This window comes from Capricornis sumatraensis, chromosome 7 (genome assembly GCF_032405125.1).
Source record: "Capricornis sumatraensis isolate serow.1 chromosome 7, serow.2, whole genome shotgun sequence".
In the NCBI taxonomy this organism is placed as follows: Eukaryota; Metazoa; Chordata; class Mammalia; order Artiodactyla; family Bovidae; genus Capricornis; species Capricornis sumatraensis.
This window is the reverse complement of record NC_091075.1, coordinates 69,789,255-69,808,252: the sequence shown is the minus strand read 5'-3', so window position 1 is coordinate 69,808,252 and position 18,998 is coordinate 69,789,255. Positions and strand designations below refer to the sequence as shown.

Sequence of the window (18,998 nt, the reverse complement as noted above, 5' to 3'; positions counted from 1 at the left end):
TTGTCTATTTGTGTACCAAGATCCTGAGGCAATTTAAACACCAGCCTAAACCAGCCATGCAGGTGATGAAATGTACTTTTCCATCTGAGATATTTATTTCTCTGCAATCAAATAGCAGTGGTGTGCCAGCAAACCAAGGGATTGGCAGGGAGGGACAAAGGAGTGAATCATCATGGCAATTCGGATTAGGTTTTCTTATGACATCCTGGGACTTGGAGGAACAAGATGGAAGAAGAGGAGGTTGAGCTTTCATGCCCTGGGCATTTTCAGTCCGGGTGCATAGAGTAACATTCCTCAGCTCCAGTTGTCAGAGTAAAATCTGTTTTTGTAATTTGGAATGACAGGCGTCCTTGGATAATTAACATGTCGCATTTTATTTCAACTGTTTATTTTCTTACTTTAGAACACTGGGATCTTCAATGGCAGGAGAAACAGTGATCAGAAGACCGAGATGAATTTTAACACTATTCTGGAAGAGATTCTTATTAAGAGGTCACAGCAGAAAAAGAAGACGTCGCCCTTAAACTACAAAGAGAGACTTTTTGTGCTCACAAAGTCCATGTTGACCTACTACGAGGGTCGCCCAGAGGTAGGAGACAATCAAAATTTACTTCGCTGCTTTCTATGTTGATACTACCTTTTGACACTGACATTCCTCACACCCTCCAAATCTTATGCAATAAGCTTTAGGTTAATGAAGTTAAGCTAATGATTTGTTAGCTAATGAAGTTAAGCTAATGATTTGAAAGATAAAGTTTAGAATATGAATGGACATTTTCACACGTCTGTTAATTATGGGTTTAGTATGCACGGGTATACATTTTATGTTGGCCTACTGAATTAATCTGTTAGAGGAAACAAATTCCTACATCAGTTTTAGATCCTTGTGGAATTCATTAGGTATGTTTTGTAAATGACCGTTTCCCATAAACTCATATTATGTATCAAAGTCTTCTTTATTAGCACATACAAACTGTGTCTATATCCATCACTCTATGAATATTTCTCCATTACTCAGTGAAAGTCACTTAAAACTGGTTAGTGATTTGGTGAAGTTGACTGGTAGCAAAACTGTTCAACTTTTTTTGTGCTAAGCAGCTAGTACAAAGTTCCTTTGATGGGAGCAGGGGACAGTGGCTCACTGAGAACCTGGTCGGTGAGCAGCTGGCATGGGGCTCATGTTGTCATCCAGCTCCTGGCTCTTAAGTTGGTTTGTCCTCTGGTTCTACCACTCGATGAGGTGTGTGAGTGTAGAGTAGCCTCTGACCCACCTTTTCCTTCCTGCTGTATTGGGGACGCATCATCCAGGGGACTGCAGGTCCAGCTGTGTCCTCCCTTTTAGACGTTTTCTCGGGTCCCAGGGGATGGCTGGAGAGACTGGGGCACCCTTGTTTACCACATGCCATTGTCTAGTTGTTTACTAGTAGATTGCTGGTGATCTTGATGTTTTATTTTATTCTACTTTTTTCCTGGAGTGCTTTCCTCAGAAATGGATTTGCTTCTTTTTATTTTGTTTTTGTTTTGTTTTACTTCCACTGATTTTTCCCACTGATTTCTCTGTGTTTTGGTTCCCCCAGTACAGACAGAATGACATTGCTTTTCACTGGTGGGCCTCAATTCTGTTAATTTCTGTTGTGGCTTGTCATTGTGACCTGTGGAATTCTGCAGGTTCATATAATTCAGTCTTTCATGCACCTTCCTAAATCCCCATAATGCTGAAGACCCAAACTTTAAAAACTCAGTTGTAAAACCTAACCTTAGATGAAGCTGTTTTTAGTTTTTATCTTAGTGGATATGGGTATATATGGTAATAATCATGTGTTTAATTACATGGGGCTGTCCTAGTTCTTGCTGGGAGTGTTATGTGTGCTATATGAGGTATAATACATTTATTAAATCTGAAAAATTCAGGATTCCAAAAGAGTTTCAGGTAAGACTAGAAATATGAATTATTTTAAAATCTAAAATAAAATTTAAGGGAAAGATTAATACATTTTTGCTGTATGATAATGATCTGTTATAATTTGAAAAGTAAAATAAGAAAAGAATAGAAATGTTACAGTAAACATGGGAAAGTGTGGTCCTTTACTAACCAAGAAAGCCTCGGAAACCTACCTTACCTACTTAGAGATATGGACTCTTACAGCTGAAATTCTTTGCAATTGTTAAATCACTTTGAAGATGATAAATGATAATACAAAGATGATACAAAGTTAAAAAGGCCCTCATTGCTTTAGCTTAGGAAGAATAAAGAGAACAGTGGAAACCCTCTTGTTTGACAACCTGACCCGCTGTCTTTCCTGGAAGCAGCTTCAGCCACCATGAGAACCAGAAAGGACAGAATGAGGAAGTTGTCACAATGTAAAAAAAGCCCAGCCTGTGACGCTTATCATCGATTTACTGTATAGCACAGGGAATTACCTTGCCTGGAAAATCCCATGGACAGAGGAGCCTGGTGGGCTAGGCTACGGGGTCACAAAGAATCGGACACGACTGAGCACACACACCCACACATAGGGGATTATACTCGGTATTTTATAATTTATAATGGAATATAATCTGCAAAAAACCTGAACCACTATGCTGTATACATGAAACTTACATGATATTGTAGATCAACTATACTTCAATGGGAAAAAAAAAAAAGAATTCATCTCCTTTCTGGCTACTGATGACTGGCCCAGGGAGCCTAGTCGCATTAGCTAGTTCTGCCTGAGCCCCTGCTCATCCCAGGAGCTGGGCATTTTTATCCCTCCTGGATTCTTTCTCAGGAGCTGATGTTCATTGGGACACTTATGATCTTCAGTTGAAAATATGATTGCAGATTTGTTTTCTTCCCACAATTAAAAACAAATGTTTACCTATATTAAAAAGTTTGGAATTTTAAGAGAAGAATCTGAATTCTTGAGAAAGTAAAAGTTCTGATCATATTGGGCTGAATTCCTTCATGACAGCCCTCAACCTGGCTTCTAGGTAAGCCCAGTAGCACTTCATTGTAGGGTTTCTTCGCTGTTTGAGTTAATGTGCCCAGTTCTCTGTTTTCCACAATTCAGTGTTCTTGTTTCCATCTCCCTTACCCTGTGATCTAAGGTGACGTGGGTATCCATGGAAATCAACAAGAATTTAAACTATTATTTTGTTAAAAATACAGAACTCTTGTAAGTGTATTAGAAAAACCACAGGGGCCATTCTGGGATAGACCCAGATATATTTATTTTAGTTGCTCATATTCTGTTTTAGAAGAGAAACAGTGGGTAGGCTACTGATTGATCTAGTAGCTATGTGGTTTCTTTATAGCTATTAAGTGACACTTATCCTTTATTAAAACTCTCAGTTAATCACAGTGTGAGTCAGACATCAGTCTTCTCCAGGTTTTCTACATCCCAGCTCCTTTGATATGATGGCAGCAGGACTTTACTGAAAATTTTCTTGTACCCTAAGTACAATTTATTGTACTTTTTGAAGTGTGCCAAGGAATTCTGGGAAATTCAGTCAAGCTGTTTCTTTCAAGTCTGATGTTGGAAAACTTATGTTTCAGTTTCTGCTGTGGTTCATTGGTTTGTCCTTCTTACTCATTCTCAACCAGCTCATATTTCTGCATCTTCTAGTGAACTGATAAAATATCTTCCTGACAGTTTATATTGTTTGCTCTTCTTGTAATAACTCAGAACAGAGAACACTGTGATCTTGCTTTCTGATTAGGGAACTAATCACATAGGTCAGACCATCTAATATTCTGCTGGAGCCTCCACTTGGTTTTGAGATGGAATCTAGGGAAGAATAGGGCTGGAGTTAAATCAGAAAAATGACCTGTTAAATAATAGAAAACAAAGAATGGTGAGATTTCTATATGATGAGATGTTTGAATACAGAAATTTCAAGTTGTATGTAAACCTGCAACTACTGTTACTTGAAAAATCAGGAAGTTTTTAAATTCGACTTTGAAATTATCAATTTGGTTGGTTTGTTGTCTGTAATACTCGGCCAGTAGTTGATGAGGTTGAGGAACAAGGAGACTAATTGTGCTGGGGATCCCTAAGGCCATCCCTAGGTTCAGTGATTCAGTAGAATGCATGGGACTCAGTATAGAGTTGAGCTCACTGCTATGATTTATTTTAGTGAAAGGGAGACAAAGCAAAACGACCAAGGCAAAAGGTGCATGGGGCAGGTCTGGAGAAACCAAGCACAAGCTTGCAGGAGTTCTCTCTCAGTAGAGTCACAAAGAGGGTGTATAATTCCTTCAGCTCCCAGTTGTGACAGTTGTGAAATGTTTTCTCACTGGGAATCTCAATGGAGACTCAGTGCTGAAGGTTTTCACTGGGCTGGTCATATAGGCACCCTCGATCAAAGCATGTACCAAAATTCCAGACTCTAGAAAGAAAGCAGGTGTTCAGTGTAAACCAGATTGTCTGTACAGTTTAGACCCAGTGAGCTATTCTTATCAGCACTGGGAATATTAGAGCTCTCCCCCTCCCAAAGTCCAAGTTCCCAGATGCCAGCCAAGGACCAACCTTGTAAGGAGACCTTTTTCAGCCTCACAGGCCTGTTAGGTTAACTCTTTCCCACACATTTGTAGTAGTTATGGCACAAATTATTGAGTACCAGATACGGCCAGGTACTGTTCTACTGTGCTAAGTACATGCATTATTTTCTTTATTCCTCAAAAGAATAGCATATTACATCTTATTAGGACTCCCATTTCAAAAATGAGCAACATGAGACTTGTACGTATAAAAACTTACACAAGGTCAAATACTGATGAATTACAGGGCTATTTATTCAAAGCCTATCTTTGAAACAGCCTTGATACTCCAGGGAAAATTAAGGGAAAAATCTATTAAATCTCTCTATAGTACAGATACATTTTTATTTTAAAAGTTTTGAGGAAATTTTTATTTCTTACTTTCAGTTACAAATTTTTAAAAATGTTTCTTGTGGTAGAAGAAAATTAACATCAGACAAAACTAAGGTTTCTGTCTGATTCTGCCACTATCTACCTAGACTTTATAAAACAATGTTTTTCAATTGTTTTTGTAGTTTAGAAATTACTTTCATATATATTGTCTCTTTACACTCTTAACTCCTTCGCCATGACTGTTCAAGCCAACACACACCCAGTCACATGAATTCTCCTTTCTTTCATGAGAATCTTATTCCAGCCCCCACTTTCATTCTTTTGGTGGATCACTGCCCTAGTTGATTCTACTTTTGAATCTTCATCTTTCAACTATACAGACTTCAGAAGGATACTTAAAACCTATAGCTTTGCATCTACTCTAGGATCAAGTTAAAACCCCTTAGGTTGGTGTACAAGGTACTTGATGCCATTTCCCCTTGTCTTCCCTCTGTCTTCCCTCCATCTCCAGCTGTGTCTTCTACCTGTACTCTTTCACATTGTACCTTTCTTAGTATTGTTCAGTCAACTTGGAGTGATATATTCTTCCACGTGCTTGCCAGGATCTGTCTGTCTACCCACATTTACCCATCAAAAATATGGTGAGAGGCCTAGTCAACACTTGCTCATATTTTCTGACTGAGTTCAGTCCCTCCCTTCTCTGAAGCCTTTTCTGTAATCCTCACACCAGTGGTGGACTCACCAGCCCCCGTCAGCCCTCTGCGCCCTGTCCCCTATTTTTATTGAGACATCGTGTTTGCTTGACTTTGTTTATGTATCTGCTCCCCCATTGGACTTCAAGCTCTTTGAGGGCAGGGTTCAAAGCTTTCCTATTTTCGTATTTCTGGGAGTTGAGTGGAGAGTTGAGTCCTCAGTACCTAGTTGGATGGCTGGTTGGTTCCAAGGAGACTTGGGGAGACCTCAACCCTTCAAAGAAGGTAGGGCTTCCTATGCAGGTTTATCCTATGCAGACATCATGGACAACCAAAAAGGTTATCATGCTGCTAGTAAGAAGAAGAGTCAGGATTAGAGCCTTGGTATTCTAACTGTAAGTTCAGTGTTCTTTCTGTAATGCCTCCCTTATCATTTTATACTTTGTACTTAAATCAAACATTCTATATGATGAGATGTTTGAAAATTTAACTTTTTACCCAGGTTAACTGTCTGGATGGTGGAGGAAGTTACAAGACGACGGCATGAGTCTCTTGAATATCCTGGGCCATCTCGCATATTTCTATAAGGTCTTCTAGGTCATATTGTTGTTTGCTTGACTGTTCCTGGGAACCTGGAGACTCTAGTGATGGAGACATAAGAGCTTGTAAGCTTCTGAGATTATTGGTTATTTCTCCCTTAGTTGTATGCCTTGACTAGGTGGACTCATAGGGGAAAGTATAAGTTTATAGGATCCTTCTTATTGCTACCTGAAGATTTATATCTTCTAGCACTTTCTAGGATTCTGGGGGGTGAGTATGGGGTGGAAGATATAGTATCTTTTACTTCAGGACAATTGGGAGCATTGGCATCGGGCTTTTGAGGTTTTCAGACAATTCTCTAGCTTATAAAAAGTGAGACAGCTCTAAATACTCCATAAACAGTACAATGACTAGTGTGCTAGGGGATTTTTCTGGCTCTGAAAAGCCTCAACTCTGTGATCCCATGAAAACTCATTTTCTCACTGGCAGTTGAGTTTCCCTGTTTCTGAAATAAGGTTGTATCAGCTTCCTGTCTTGTGTCTTAATTTCCTCTCTCTCTTTTCTTATCCCACTCTTGATTTGTATTTGTGTTCTTATTTTTCTCTCCTGGATCTGACCTTCTTCATCACTTAAAACAGCCAAGATGTAGGTCTGAAGTCCTAGGGTCTGATTTACCCTCTTAATTTGCCAATTTATCTATTTTTATCAAACAGCATTCACTGTTTTTTTCTTTTTTCTCTAGGAAGCCAAAATGTATTTAAGGCAGAAGAAGGGGATAACACCATTTGTTTTATCCACTCCCCTAAAGTATTTTTATAACCTTTTATTTTGCTATAGTTTCAAACTGATAGAAAAGTTGCAGGACTAGTACAAGGAACTCTCAAATAAACTTGACTTAGCTTCACAAATTGCCTGTGGTTGCCCCATTTGCTCTGTTGTTCTGTTGCGTGGTCTCTTTCTCTTCCTATGCATGTTTTCTGAACCATTGGGGAATAAGTTGTAGATGGTCCCCTTCTTTACTTTTTTTTTTTTTTGGCCACATCAGAAATAGAACCTATGCCCTCTGCTGTGGAAGTGTAGAGTCTTAAGTGGATCATAGCGAAGGCCCATGTAGATAATCCCTTTTTGCCACTAAATGGGTTGTTGTATATTGCCTAAAAATGAGGACATTCTCTTTTAGAACAACAGTCCAATGGTCAAAATCAAGACATGTGACACTGATACAATACTATTATTTGGTCCAGAGTCCATGGTCAAATAGGAGAAGGCAATGGCAACCCACTTCAGTACTCTTGCCTGGAGAATCCCAGGGACAGAGGAGCCTGGTGGGCTGCCATCTATGGGGTCACACAGAGTTGCACATGACTGGCGCGACTTAGCAGCAGCAGCAGCCGCCACGGTCAAATTTCATTCATCATTCCACTGATGTCTTCATAGCTGTTTCAAAACCTCCCCTCCCAAATCGAGCATCTAATCCCTGATCATGCATTGTGTTTAGTAGGTCAAGACATACAGTTTGTAAATGTTCATGGTGCAAGGAAGAGAATGGTATACAGGAAATACTGTTCTTTGTTGTAAAGTGCCAACTATCTCATGAATACTCAGTGACTGTATATGAGAGTCCACATGCATGAAATCAGATTTAAAAATCATTATGCGTTATTCCCCTGCTCACATTCTTATGGTCATCATTAGGAGCTGAAGATCACCTTCCCATGAAATAAATCATTTTAGCCTGGTACCCTGGGATGATTAGAAATCACTTGTTCCTGTTTCCTTTTCTCTCACCCCCTCCTCAATTTTAACTTTTTATTTTCCTGTGTTAAACAATTACTAGTCATATAAAGCATTTTATGGAGAACAGTACGAGTAATTTCTAGTAAATGAAGTGAGAGTTTAATCAAAGATTTGTTCCTTATGCTACCTAAAAGTAGAAATAATAAAAGAATTCTAGGTCTCAAAAACACTTCTGGATCTGGCTATAATAGTTGTGATTTATTCATTAATTATTTGTATCATGATGAGAAAGACAAAGCCTGTAAGAAAAAATTAGCATTTCTGTTCAGAAATGGTATTACCTAATTTATTCATAGCTATCAGCAATTTTTAGTGTTATCAGAAAATAAAATTTCCATCAAAGTTTTGTATAGTTATTTTAGCACTGAATATATTCAGAAAACTGTGCTGTAGGCACTGAAGGCCGTTATGAAAAGACCAACTCCCAGAATGTCTGGGAAATGGCAGTATAGTTGAAACAGTGTTTCTCCGTAGCCCCCTTTCCCACCTGCCTGTCTTAAAAGAAACTTGTTTTAACCAGGAGTGTGTGTCACTTGTTGCAGCTTTTTTTTTTTTTTTTTTAAAGAACTGTATTTGACGTCATGGTTTTTGTAAGATGAGTTTTGTTCTCCGCATCATGAGCTGCTGGTCTGGGGATCCTTAGAAATCTTGGAAGCTAGTTCTGTAATTAGTAGTTTCTATTAAGTGTTTGTTGATGAGGATATATATGATATCACTTATCCTGAAGGACAATTAGAAAAGAGGCCAAATTATGTGAGTAGGGGAAGCACGGACTTCCTAGTAGCTCAGATGGTAAAGAATCTGCCTGTAGTGCAGGAGACCCGGGTTTGATCCCTGAGTCGGGAAGATCCTCTGGAGAGGGAAATGGCAGCCCATTTCAGTATTCTTGCCTGGAGAATTCTACGGGCAGAGGAGCCTGGCAGGCTACAGTCCATGGATTAGCAAAGAGCTGGACATGACTGAGCAACTAACACTCCACTCCAGAGGAAGCATTGGTGGTAAAAGTGTAGACTATGTAGATTTTTGGCAAAGGGTAAGATGGAGACTGGGGAAAGATTAGAAAAGGTGTGTGCTTGGCCATGGGTTGGAGTATGAGCAGTGTGGGGCAGAAAGAGCCCATTCATATGGTAGGAACATCACATGCAAAGGCCCTGGGGTAGAAGAGGACTTGGTGTGTCTGTACTGGGACTGTACTTGGGACTGTACTGTTCTAGACCTGTATAGATTTGTATACTGATAATCACCGTCCATGGGGATTTCTTATTTGTTAGTAATGAAGAAGAAGCATACAATTTTAGAGCTTGAAGGGACATTAAAGAATAATCTTCAAGTTTTTCACTTGTAGAAACTGAACATAACGAGATGATTTGCTCCAGATCGTCCAGTAAGCCAGTTGTTAAGCTTGGGCCAAAATCAGATCTGACTGCACTGCCTTTGTTCTGAAAAGGATGTGTTTGGGTTGCCCAAGTAGCTGAGGGAACTTTTACAGCTTCAATAATATGTTCATGCACAGAACAGACTCCCATCTAGTGATTATTCAGACCCCTTTGCCTAAAAATTCTTGTCATTTTTCTACTTTTGAAGCTTTGCTCTTTCTGTTACTAATAGTTCTCCTTATGTTTATGCAAGTACCATGTCAAGTTCTCTTTTTTAAAAAAAGCTAAAATTTTTAAAATTGAAGTATAGTTGATTTACAACCTTGTATGAGTTTCTGGTGGACGGCAAAGTGATTCAGTTATGTATGTGTGTGTGCGTGTATGTATGTGTATATGTGTATATATATATGTATGTGTATGTGTGTACATATATATATATTCTTTTTCAAATTCTTTTCCATTATAGGTTATTATAAGATATTGACTACATCCCTGTGCTGCACAGTAAGACCTTGTTGTTTATCTGTTTTATATAAAGAATTGTGTATCTATTAATTCCCAAGCTCCTCATTTACTCCCCCCCCCCCAAACCTAAATTTCCCCTTTGGTAAATTTGTTTTCTATGTCTGTGAATCTGTTTCTGTTTTGTGAATAAGTTTATTTGTATCATTGTCTTAGATTCCACATAGAGGTGATATCATATGATGTTTCTGTCTGGCTTACCTTTGAGAGACCTTGTTCACCTCCCACTTTTCCAGCTCACAACCTCCCCCTCCCTTAGCTGGTTGTAATGCCGGCCCTTTCAGGATTACTGTTAAATTTATGTGTATTATTATTGCCTCTTTAAAATTGCTAACTACATGATTACCTGTTTGAGGAAAGAGGTTGTTGCCTTCTAATTTCAATATATCACACAATATCTTGTACCCATTAGGTGCTCAGAAAAGTTTTTGTTGGTAGTAATTACAATAGTGATGATCAGTTAATATTTCAAGTAAGCAAAAAGATCTTTAAAGATATTGTAATAGTTATTTCTGATGCTGTTTGTTCCGTTTTAGTTGTTGAGGAGACGCATTATTTAGATTTAGAATCAAAAGTATGTTTTGATGTAGTATTTATTAGTATTAACCTTTCTCCGAAACTAAAATATGGGCATTATTGTAAACAACCAGAGTATGAACTGTCAGAAGAAATCATATGTCCATTTGAGAAAGTGAAACTACATTTTGAGTTGTTTCTAAACCCATTTAGAACATGGTTTCACCACTGGTCTGTGCTCGTCAGGTACATGTAGAGAATCACCTTTTGAAGGGTGCTTAGAAACACCTGGGTTATTCAATGATTATCAATAATCCAGTGACTTTCTTAAGAGAACTCCTGACATTATTAGCCTTTGGGTCTTGTGAATATACTGTACTTCTGAGATAAATCTTATCACATGATGATTTGATAATTGCTACTTCATATAATTAAAAGCATTGTTACAGTCTTTTTTACCAAGGCTCTTCATTTACCTTTTTTATTTTCAATCTTAGAGAACTGCTGTGATGTTTGGAAGATTCTACATTGGTAAACACCTGAAATGAGAAATTTCACAAAATGTGTGAATATGGTTGTTAAATAAAATTGAAGGAATAAGTGAGACTTAAGTGAAATCTGTAGTGATTTTTAATAGATTGTGAGAAAGGAATTTCTCTGTGATCATCCTGGTTATGTGAGAAGACTTTTGGAAAAGTTCTATCTTCCTTCCAAGTAGTCACATTGGTATAGCTGTTCCTTAATTTTATTTGCCACTGCAAAAGGTAACATGGACAGGTGTAATTCTCTGCTCATGAGATTGTAATATGTGAATTTTTCTCATTTTAGAGGAATATGCAGATAAAATATTGATATTTTATCTATATGTATATCTTGGCAGAAGAGAGTCCATACACTTATTTGTTATGTGGAAGTCAGTTCATTTGTTTTCATTTATTCATCATTTGTACAGCAAAGATTTAGTGAGTATGTAAGTGGTGCTAGTGGTAAAGAATCCTCCTGCCGTCACAGGAGACATAGGAAACACGGGTTTGATCCCTGAGTTGGGAAGATTCCTTGGAGAAGGAAATGGCAGTCCAAATCCAGTATTCTTGCCTGGAAAATTCCATGGACAGAGGAACCTGGCAGGCTATAGTCCATGAGTTGCAAAAAGTCAGAAATGACTGACCACACACACACAATAAGATAGGGATGGGAAAACCGAAAAATGAATGATCCTGGTTTTGTTAAGCTTACAATCTGATTAAGTTATAGTTCTACTTTTCTGGGTTCATAATGGTAGACTTTCCTATCCTGCATCCAGTCTGTTTCAAAGGGGACTTCTTGGCACCTGGAGTTCTTGTCCTTGTATGCCACGGTTATTTGCACTCGCCCATACTTTTCTGGATTACCTGGAACTCTGAACTTCCCTCGCCCTTGGGTTTCCGTCTGTTCTCAGACTTTACATAGCATAGATTTCACAAACGTAGAGGGGTTTTGCATACACACTTGCAATATTCTGTTCTCCATAGCATCTCCATAAAGTATATGTGTAGATAACCATTTCTCCACTATTTATTTCACAAGTGAAGACACTGAAGGAGAAACAACTAAGTCATGTACCTTCTCTGAACTGACATCCCATTTGACTAGGTGAACCAAGATGTCTTATCTTTCTGGCTAGCGTGCTGTTAAACCACATTATGCTCCTTCCCTTGAAGGGGGACTTCCTTAAATAGTGTTTTCACTGACCACCTCTAAACATACATTTCCTTCCTCCTTTCCTCCTGTAGCTTTATATGTTAGATCTTGAAAGGGTGTTCTTTTTAGCAGATGTTGAATTGTGTTTGCTGTTTTCCTCACTGCACCCCTGTGAGATGCTGGGAACCCTATGCATTTCAGTAAATTATAGTTGTACAGAAAAGAGACCCACAGAAAGAACACATTTCTGTGAATGCTTAGATGAAAGAAATGGAAAGGGCTAAACTGAAGTTGTAACTCTTCAGAACTTTAAAATGGGTTTGGTTAAATAATTCCTTTTATTTAATTTTAAGTAGTTCATTTCAAAGTGCTTGTGCTGTGCTTAGTTGCTCAGTCGTGTCTGACTGTTTGTGACCCCATGGACTGTAGCCCACCAGGCTCCTCTGTCTATAGGGATTCTCCAGTCAAGAATACTGGAGTGGGTTGCCATACCCTCCTCCAGGGGATCTTCCCAACCAGGGATTGAACCCAGGTCTCCCACAATGCAGGCAGATTCTTTACCATCTGAGCCACCAGGGAAGCCTAAGAATACTGGAGTGGGTAGCCTATCCCTTTTCCAGGGGAACTTCCTGGCCCAGGAATCGAACTGGGTCTCCTGCATTGTAGGCGGATTCTTTACCAGCTGGCTACCCAGGAAGCCCTCATTTCAAAGTATGAATGGTCAAATGTTTCTTCACAAAGAAAACTCACAGATAACTAAAGATGAATTTATTCACATTCGTAGTCTATCCCAACAAGTAGAGAACATTATCACAGCTGAAGAGAACTAATAAAAGCTATTGCAGTAAGAAGTTAAGTGCTTTTTAAAATAGTAGATAAGTAGTTAAATATTTTTTCTAAATAGTTAAGTAAGCTGATTTTTAGGTTAACTCAGTTCTGACTAAGTTGTTCACTCGTCTCCAACTCTTCATGACTCCATGGACTGTAGACTGCCAGGCCCCTCTGTCCATGTAATTTTCCAGGCAAGAATACTTGAGCGGGTAGCCATTCCCTTCTTCAGGGGATCTTCCCGACCCAGGGATTGAACCCAGGTCTCCTGCACTGCAAGTATATTCTTTACCGTCTGAGCCACCAAGGAAGCACTGATTATTGTACAACATCATTAAAAGGGTAGAGACTTGAATTTTCTTGGAAAAAAGAGAGCAGCTTGATGCTAAAGGTCAAATATGGAATTTAAAATTTGTTTTTAAACAAAGCGATTCTTTTACTTTCAGACATCACACTAAATCACTTTCTAAGATAGGTATTATGACTAAAATATATGTAGGAAACAAGAGCAGTATCTACTGGATGAAAGTATGTTTCTAGAGGTTCTAGAACAAGCTTATCAGCAGTTTTCTATTCCTTCTTCACTGTAGGGAACTTCTGTTGTGGTCTGAGGTCCATCTTTGAATTAATTGCTTTTCTGTGAGTTAGAGAGTAGATTATGGACTCTGGAGCCAGATCATGTGGGTTCAAATTCTCAATTTGTTACTTATTAACTGTGTGACCTCAGTCAAATTGCTTAATCTCTCTGTGTCTCATTTTCCTCATCTTTAAACTGGGGCAAATAATAGTACTTCCTTACAGGTTTTTGTCAGGGGTAAATGGATTGCCCTGTATATGAAGGAGTTAGGACAGTTCCTGGCATACAGTAGGTGCCATTCTAAGTGTCAGTGATTGTTGTTGTTATAAGTAAATTGCATTGTCTACCCACTTCTGTCTTTTTAGTATAATGTGTTTCAGTTTTTGCTCTTGCATCTGGCTTTTCCCAGATACAGACATTTTTTTTTGCAATAAGCATAACCATTTCATTTTCCTAGTAAGTCACTAATCACAGGTGATTTCGTTCTTTAAATTGATCTTTGCTCCTTGTAGCCTAGTTGCATTTGTGGAGTCTGATCACTAGGGGAAATGCATACCGTGTGTGTGTGTGTGTGTGTGTGTGTAAATGCATACCGTGTGTGTGTGTGCGCGCGCACTCAGTTATGTCTGACTTTTTGTGACCCCCTGGACTGTAGCCCACCAGGCTACTTTGTTTATGGAATTCTCCAGGCGAGAATACTGGAGTGGGTTGCCATTTCCTCCTCCAGGGGACCTTCCTGACCCAGAGATTGAACCTGCATCTCTTGTATCTCCTGCATTGGTAGGCGGATTCTTTACCACTCTGCTACCTGGGAAACCATGCCTCCCTTGGGATAGGGCTAGTTCTCATTTTTGGCACCTCTGAGCATCTGTTGGTGGTACTCTCATTGGGTTTACCCTGTAAGTGTCTCTTTTGCCCACTGGCACATGACAGAATGAATGCTGGTTTGATGACTGTTGTGTTCTTCAGTTTTATATTTCATAACACTAGAGGTAGATCGACTGGGAAGCTAAGGAGAAGTAAGCATTAGAACCTTTCAGTTCCATAGAATTGGATTTGTAAAGCCCCTAGAGGGGCCCTAGCACTTTCACATTTATAATTTTGCACTGAAAATAAGAGTCTTCTTCCCAAGGTGGGTAAGCCTCAAGCCTCTCAAGACCTGGATCTGCTTTTGCAGAACTTGTGAGACACTATTTGTTCTAGTGTCTGATAATAGCTACAAATCTGCCAGTGAAATACCCACAGACATCTCCACTGTAAAGGAAGCACATTTATAGTTTATGTTCTTAAAAGTTTTTCTTTCAATATCAAGGCAATTTATCTACTTAAATTTGTTCAATTTATTTTTCTTTAATTAAAGTTTTAGCATTGTTTTTAAAAAGTCTCATACTAAATGTATTCCTGAGTATTTTATGGTTGTAGTTACTCTTGTGAACAGGTGAATTTTCAAGATGTGTTATAGTTGGATACTGTTGATATGTAATCAAGCTCTTGATTTTTATATATCTGTTCTGTAACTAACCAGTATACTATATTATTTCTAAGTACTTATATAGGGGCGCAATTTTATATTACCAACCTTGCTATAAAAGGGTTATTTTATACTAAATTTAATCCAATTATGAGAATAAAATAATTTTTAAAAATATATTAAGAAAAATAAAAGCATTTAAAATCCTAAACAGAAATACTTGAAAGCCACATGGATGCCTAGGGGAGGGTGTTCCGGCAGGCAAATCCAGGAAGTAAGGCCCCAAGGGAGACATGGGGTACTTCTTTGCTCCAGAAACAGCAGAGAGGCTGAGAGGCTGAAGTGGAGTTGGCAGGGTAGTGGGGGTTGGCGGGGGTGGGGGCGGGTGTGGAGTGTGGTGTGGGAGGTGGCTGGTGACCTGGGCAAGTTTGTACATGGATTGTTGTCAACCATGGAAAAGACTGAATTTTGTTCTTCTTTTTCTTTTTTTAATTAATTAATTTATTTTACTTTAAAATATTGTATTGGTTTTGCTATATATTGACTTGAATCCACAGTGGGTGTACATGTGTTCCCCATCCTGAATCCTGCTCCCACCTTCCTCCCCATCCCATCCCTCTGGGTCATCCCAGTGCACCAGCCCTGAGCACCAAGATATTGGAGGGTTACGAGTGGGGAGTGACATAGTTTGGCCCTGACATTCATGCACATCAGAATCCTGGGGCTCAGTGCAACATGAGTCGGTGGTTAGAAGGTGTGAGGTTGTTTTGGCTCTGCTAGCCAGCGTGAGGCTGCAGTCCATGGGGTCGCGAAGAGTCGGACATGACTGAGCGACTTCACTTTCACTTTTCACTTTCATGCATTGGAGAAGGAAATGGCAACCCAGTCCAGTGTTCTTGCCTGGAAAATCCCAGGGATGGCGGAGCCTGGTGGGCTGCCGTCTGTGTGGTCACATAGAGTTGGACACGACTGAAGTGATTTAGCAGCAGCAGCAGCAGCCAGTGTGATCTTGAGGAGGTGAGTTATCCATGAAACATCTCAGTTTCAACCCTAAAATGAAGAAGTTGGATTATGTGGTCAGAGTCCTTTTCGTGGCTAAATATGATTCTCAAGTCTTAAAATAGTTATTAAACATTCAACATGTATCGGCAGTGTCCCCCACCTCCCCCACCTGCTCAGACTTGGACTTTCCTTCCCTGATCAGCTTCACCTCTGCCTCTGTGGGTAGCCAGATTCCGTTGAGTGTGGAGTGGTGGTAACACTTTTTTTTCCAACATATATTTCCCTGGTTACTAAAAAGGGTGAGCAAGTCTACCTGTTTTCATTGACTGTCGGCATTTACTGTCTGTTTAAGTGCCCGTTTAGATTTTTTTCCTCCTTTTTTTTTCTATTAGGTTTTTTGCCTTTTAAAATGTACTTTTAGAATACATAAAATACATATTCTGAATCAAACTCGCTATCTGTATATGCTTTGCAAATACTTGTTTGTGCTTTGTGACTTGTCTTCTCTTCATGGCATCTTTTTTCTTATTGTGGTAAAAACACATAACATAAAGGTTACCATTGTAACTATTTTAAAGTGTACAATTCAGCAGCATTAAATATATTAATAATGTTGTGCAACAACCACCACTATTTAATTCTGGAACTTTTTTTATTTCTCCAAACAGAAACTGAGAATGTTCCATGTGCACTGAAGAAGAACATGTATTATGTTGCTTTTTGGATGAAATGTTCTGTATATATCTGTTAAGTACATCTTATATAAAGTATCATTTAAGGCAGATGGCTCCTTATTGATTTTCTGTCTGGATGATCTATCCATTGATGTAAGTGGGGTGTTAAAGTCCCTTGCTGTTACTGCACTGTGGTTTCTCCCTTTGGATTGGTTAATATTTGCTTTATATATTTACATCCTCCTATGTTGGACTTAAATATTTATGAATGCTGTATCCTCTTATTGGGTTGACGTCTTTATAATTCCATTCAGTTCAGTTCAGTTCAGTCGCTCAGCTGTGTCTGACTCTTTGCAACCCCATGAATCACAGCACACCAGGCCTTCCTGTCCATCACCAACTCCTGGAGTTCACTCAAACTCACGTCCATTGAGTTGGTGATGCCATCCAGCCATCTCATCTTCTGTCGTCCCCTTTTCCTCCTGCCCCTAATCCCTCCCAGCATCAGAGTCTTTTCTAATGAGTCAGCTCTTCGCATGAGGTGGCCAAAGTACCGGAGCTTCAGCTTTAGCATCATTCCCTCCAAAGAACACCCAGGGCTGATCTCCTTCAGAATAGACTGGTTGGATCTCCTTGCAGTCCAAGGGACTCTCAGGAGTCTTCTCCAACACCACAGTTCAAAAGCATCAATTCTTCGGCACTCAGCCTTCTTCACAGTCCGACTCTCACATCCATACATGACCACTGGAAAAACCATAGCCTTGACTAGACGGACCTTTGTTGGCAAAGTAATGGCTCTGCTTTTCAATATGCTGTCTAGGTTGGTCATAACTTTTCTTGCAAGGAGTAAGCGTCTTTTAATTTCATGGCTGCAGTTAGGTAATGATAATTACATATTCTTCACCTTTTATTACAGTCTGTTTTAAAGTCTATTTGTATAACATGGGTAAAGCTGCCCAAGTTTTCCTTGGGTTTCCATTCACCACTACCTTTATACTTACCTTTCCCATGAGATTTATCCTTCCAAATATATTCTGGTTGCTCATTCGTGCCCTCTCTTTTCAGTTTAAAGAAGCCCTTACACATCTGGTTTAGTGATGGTGACTCCTTTAGCATTGTTTGTCTGGAAAACTCTTGGTCTCTCCTTTAATTCTGAATAACTCTGTCAATTAAGTATTCTTGGTTTGACGTTTACTTCTTTCAGGCCTTTGGCTATATTGAACTACCCCAGAATTACCCCAGTATCAGAACCAGACAAGGATGCTGCAAGAAAAGAAAATTGCAGATCAATATCCCTGATAACTTCAGATGTAAAAATCCTTAGGTGGTAAACTCATTGACATAGGTCTTGATGATTTTTTAAATCTGACACCAAAAGAAAAGGCAACAAAAGCAAAAATAAACAAATGGGTCTTCATCAAACCAAAAAGGTTCTGCATAGAAAAGGAAACCATCAACAAAATGAAAAGGCAACATACCAACTGGAAGAAAATATTTACAAATCACATATCTGATAAGAAGTTAATATCTAAAATGTATATATAACTCATACAACTCAGTGACAAAAAAAAAAACAGTGGGCTGAAGGTCTGAATTGACATTTTTTCCAACGAAGACATAACAGATGGCCAACAGGTATATGGAAAGGAGTTCAACATCACTAATCATCAGAGAAATGCAAATCAGCACTACAATGAGATATCACTTCACACTTGTCTGAATAGCTATTAAAAAAGACAAGAAATAACAAACATTGGTGAGGGTGTGGGGAAAAGGAAACATTTGTGCACTGTTGGTGGGAATGTAATTGGTGCAGCCACTACAGAAGACGATATGGAGGTTTCTCAAAAAATTAAAAATACAGCTACCATATGATCCAGAAGTTCCACTTTTGGATATTTATCTAAAGAAAAGGAAAACACTAGTTCAAAATGATATGCACTCCTCAGTGTTCATTGCAGCATTATTTACAATAGCCAGAATATTAAAGCAATCTAAATATCAATAAATGAATGAATGGATAAAGAAATTGTGATATACAGAGACATACATGCACACAGGGGAATATTACTCAATCATAAAAAAGAAATGAAAGTGTGCCATTTGCAACAATGTAGACAGACCTCAGGGCTTCCCTGGTGGCTCAGACAGTAAAGAATCTTCCTGCAATGCAGGAGACCTGGGTTTGATTTCTGGGTTGAGATGATCCTCTGCAGAAAGGGAATGGCTACTCACTCCAATATTCTTACCTAAGAAATCCCAAGGACAGAGAAGCCTGGCGGGCTACAGTCCTTGGGGTTGCAAAGAGTTGGACACAACTGAGCAACTAACACTTGAATACTTGAGATAGACCTCAAGGGCACTGCTAAGTAAAAATCAGTTAAAGAAGACATCAGTTCAGTTCAGTCTCTCAGTCATGTCCGACTCTTTGGGACCCCATGGACTGCAGCACTCCTGGCCTCTCTGTC

The 18,998-nt window shown here is 39.1% G+C and overlaps 1 protein-coding gene across 1 annotated transcript in view; it reads left to right on the top strand.

Moving 5' to 3' along the window:
- The window catches only part of TEC (tec protein tyrosine kinase), a 155,303-nt gene that overhangs the window by 53,953 nt on the left and 82,352 nt on the right, over positions 1-18,998 (top strand). Inside the window, exon 2 of the mRNA XM_068974837.1 lies at positions 404-589. Coding sequence (XP_068830938.1) covers positions 452-589 — 138 coding nt within the window. The 5' untranslated portion in view covers positions 404-451. The remainder of the gene's footprint in view (positions 1-403; positions 590-18,998) is intronic.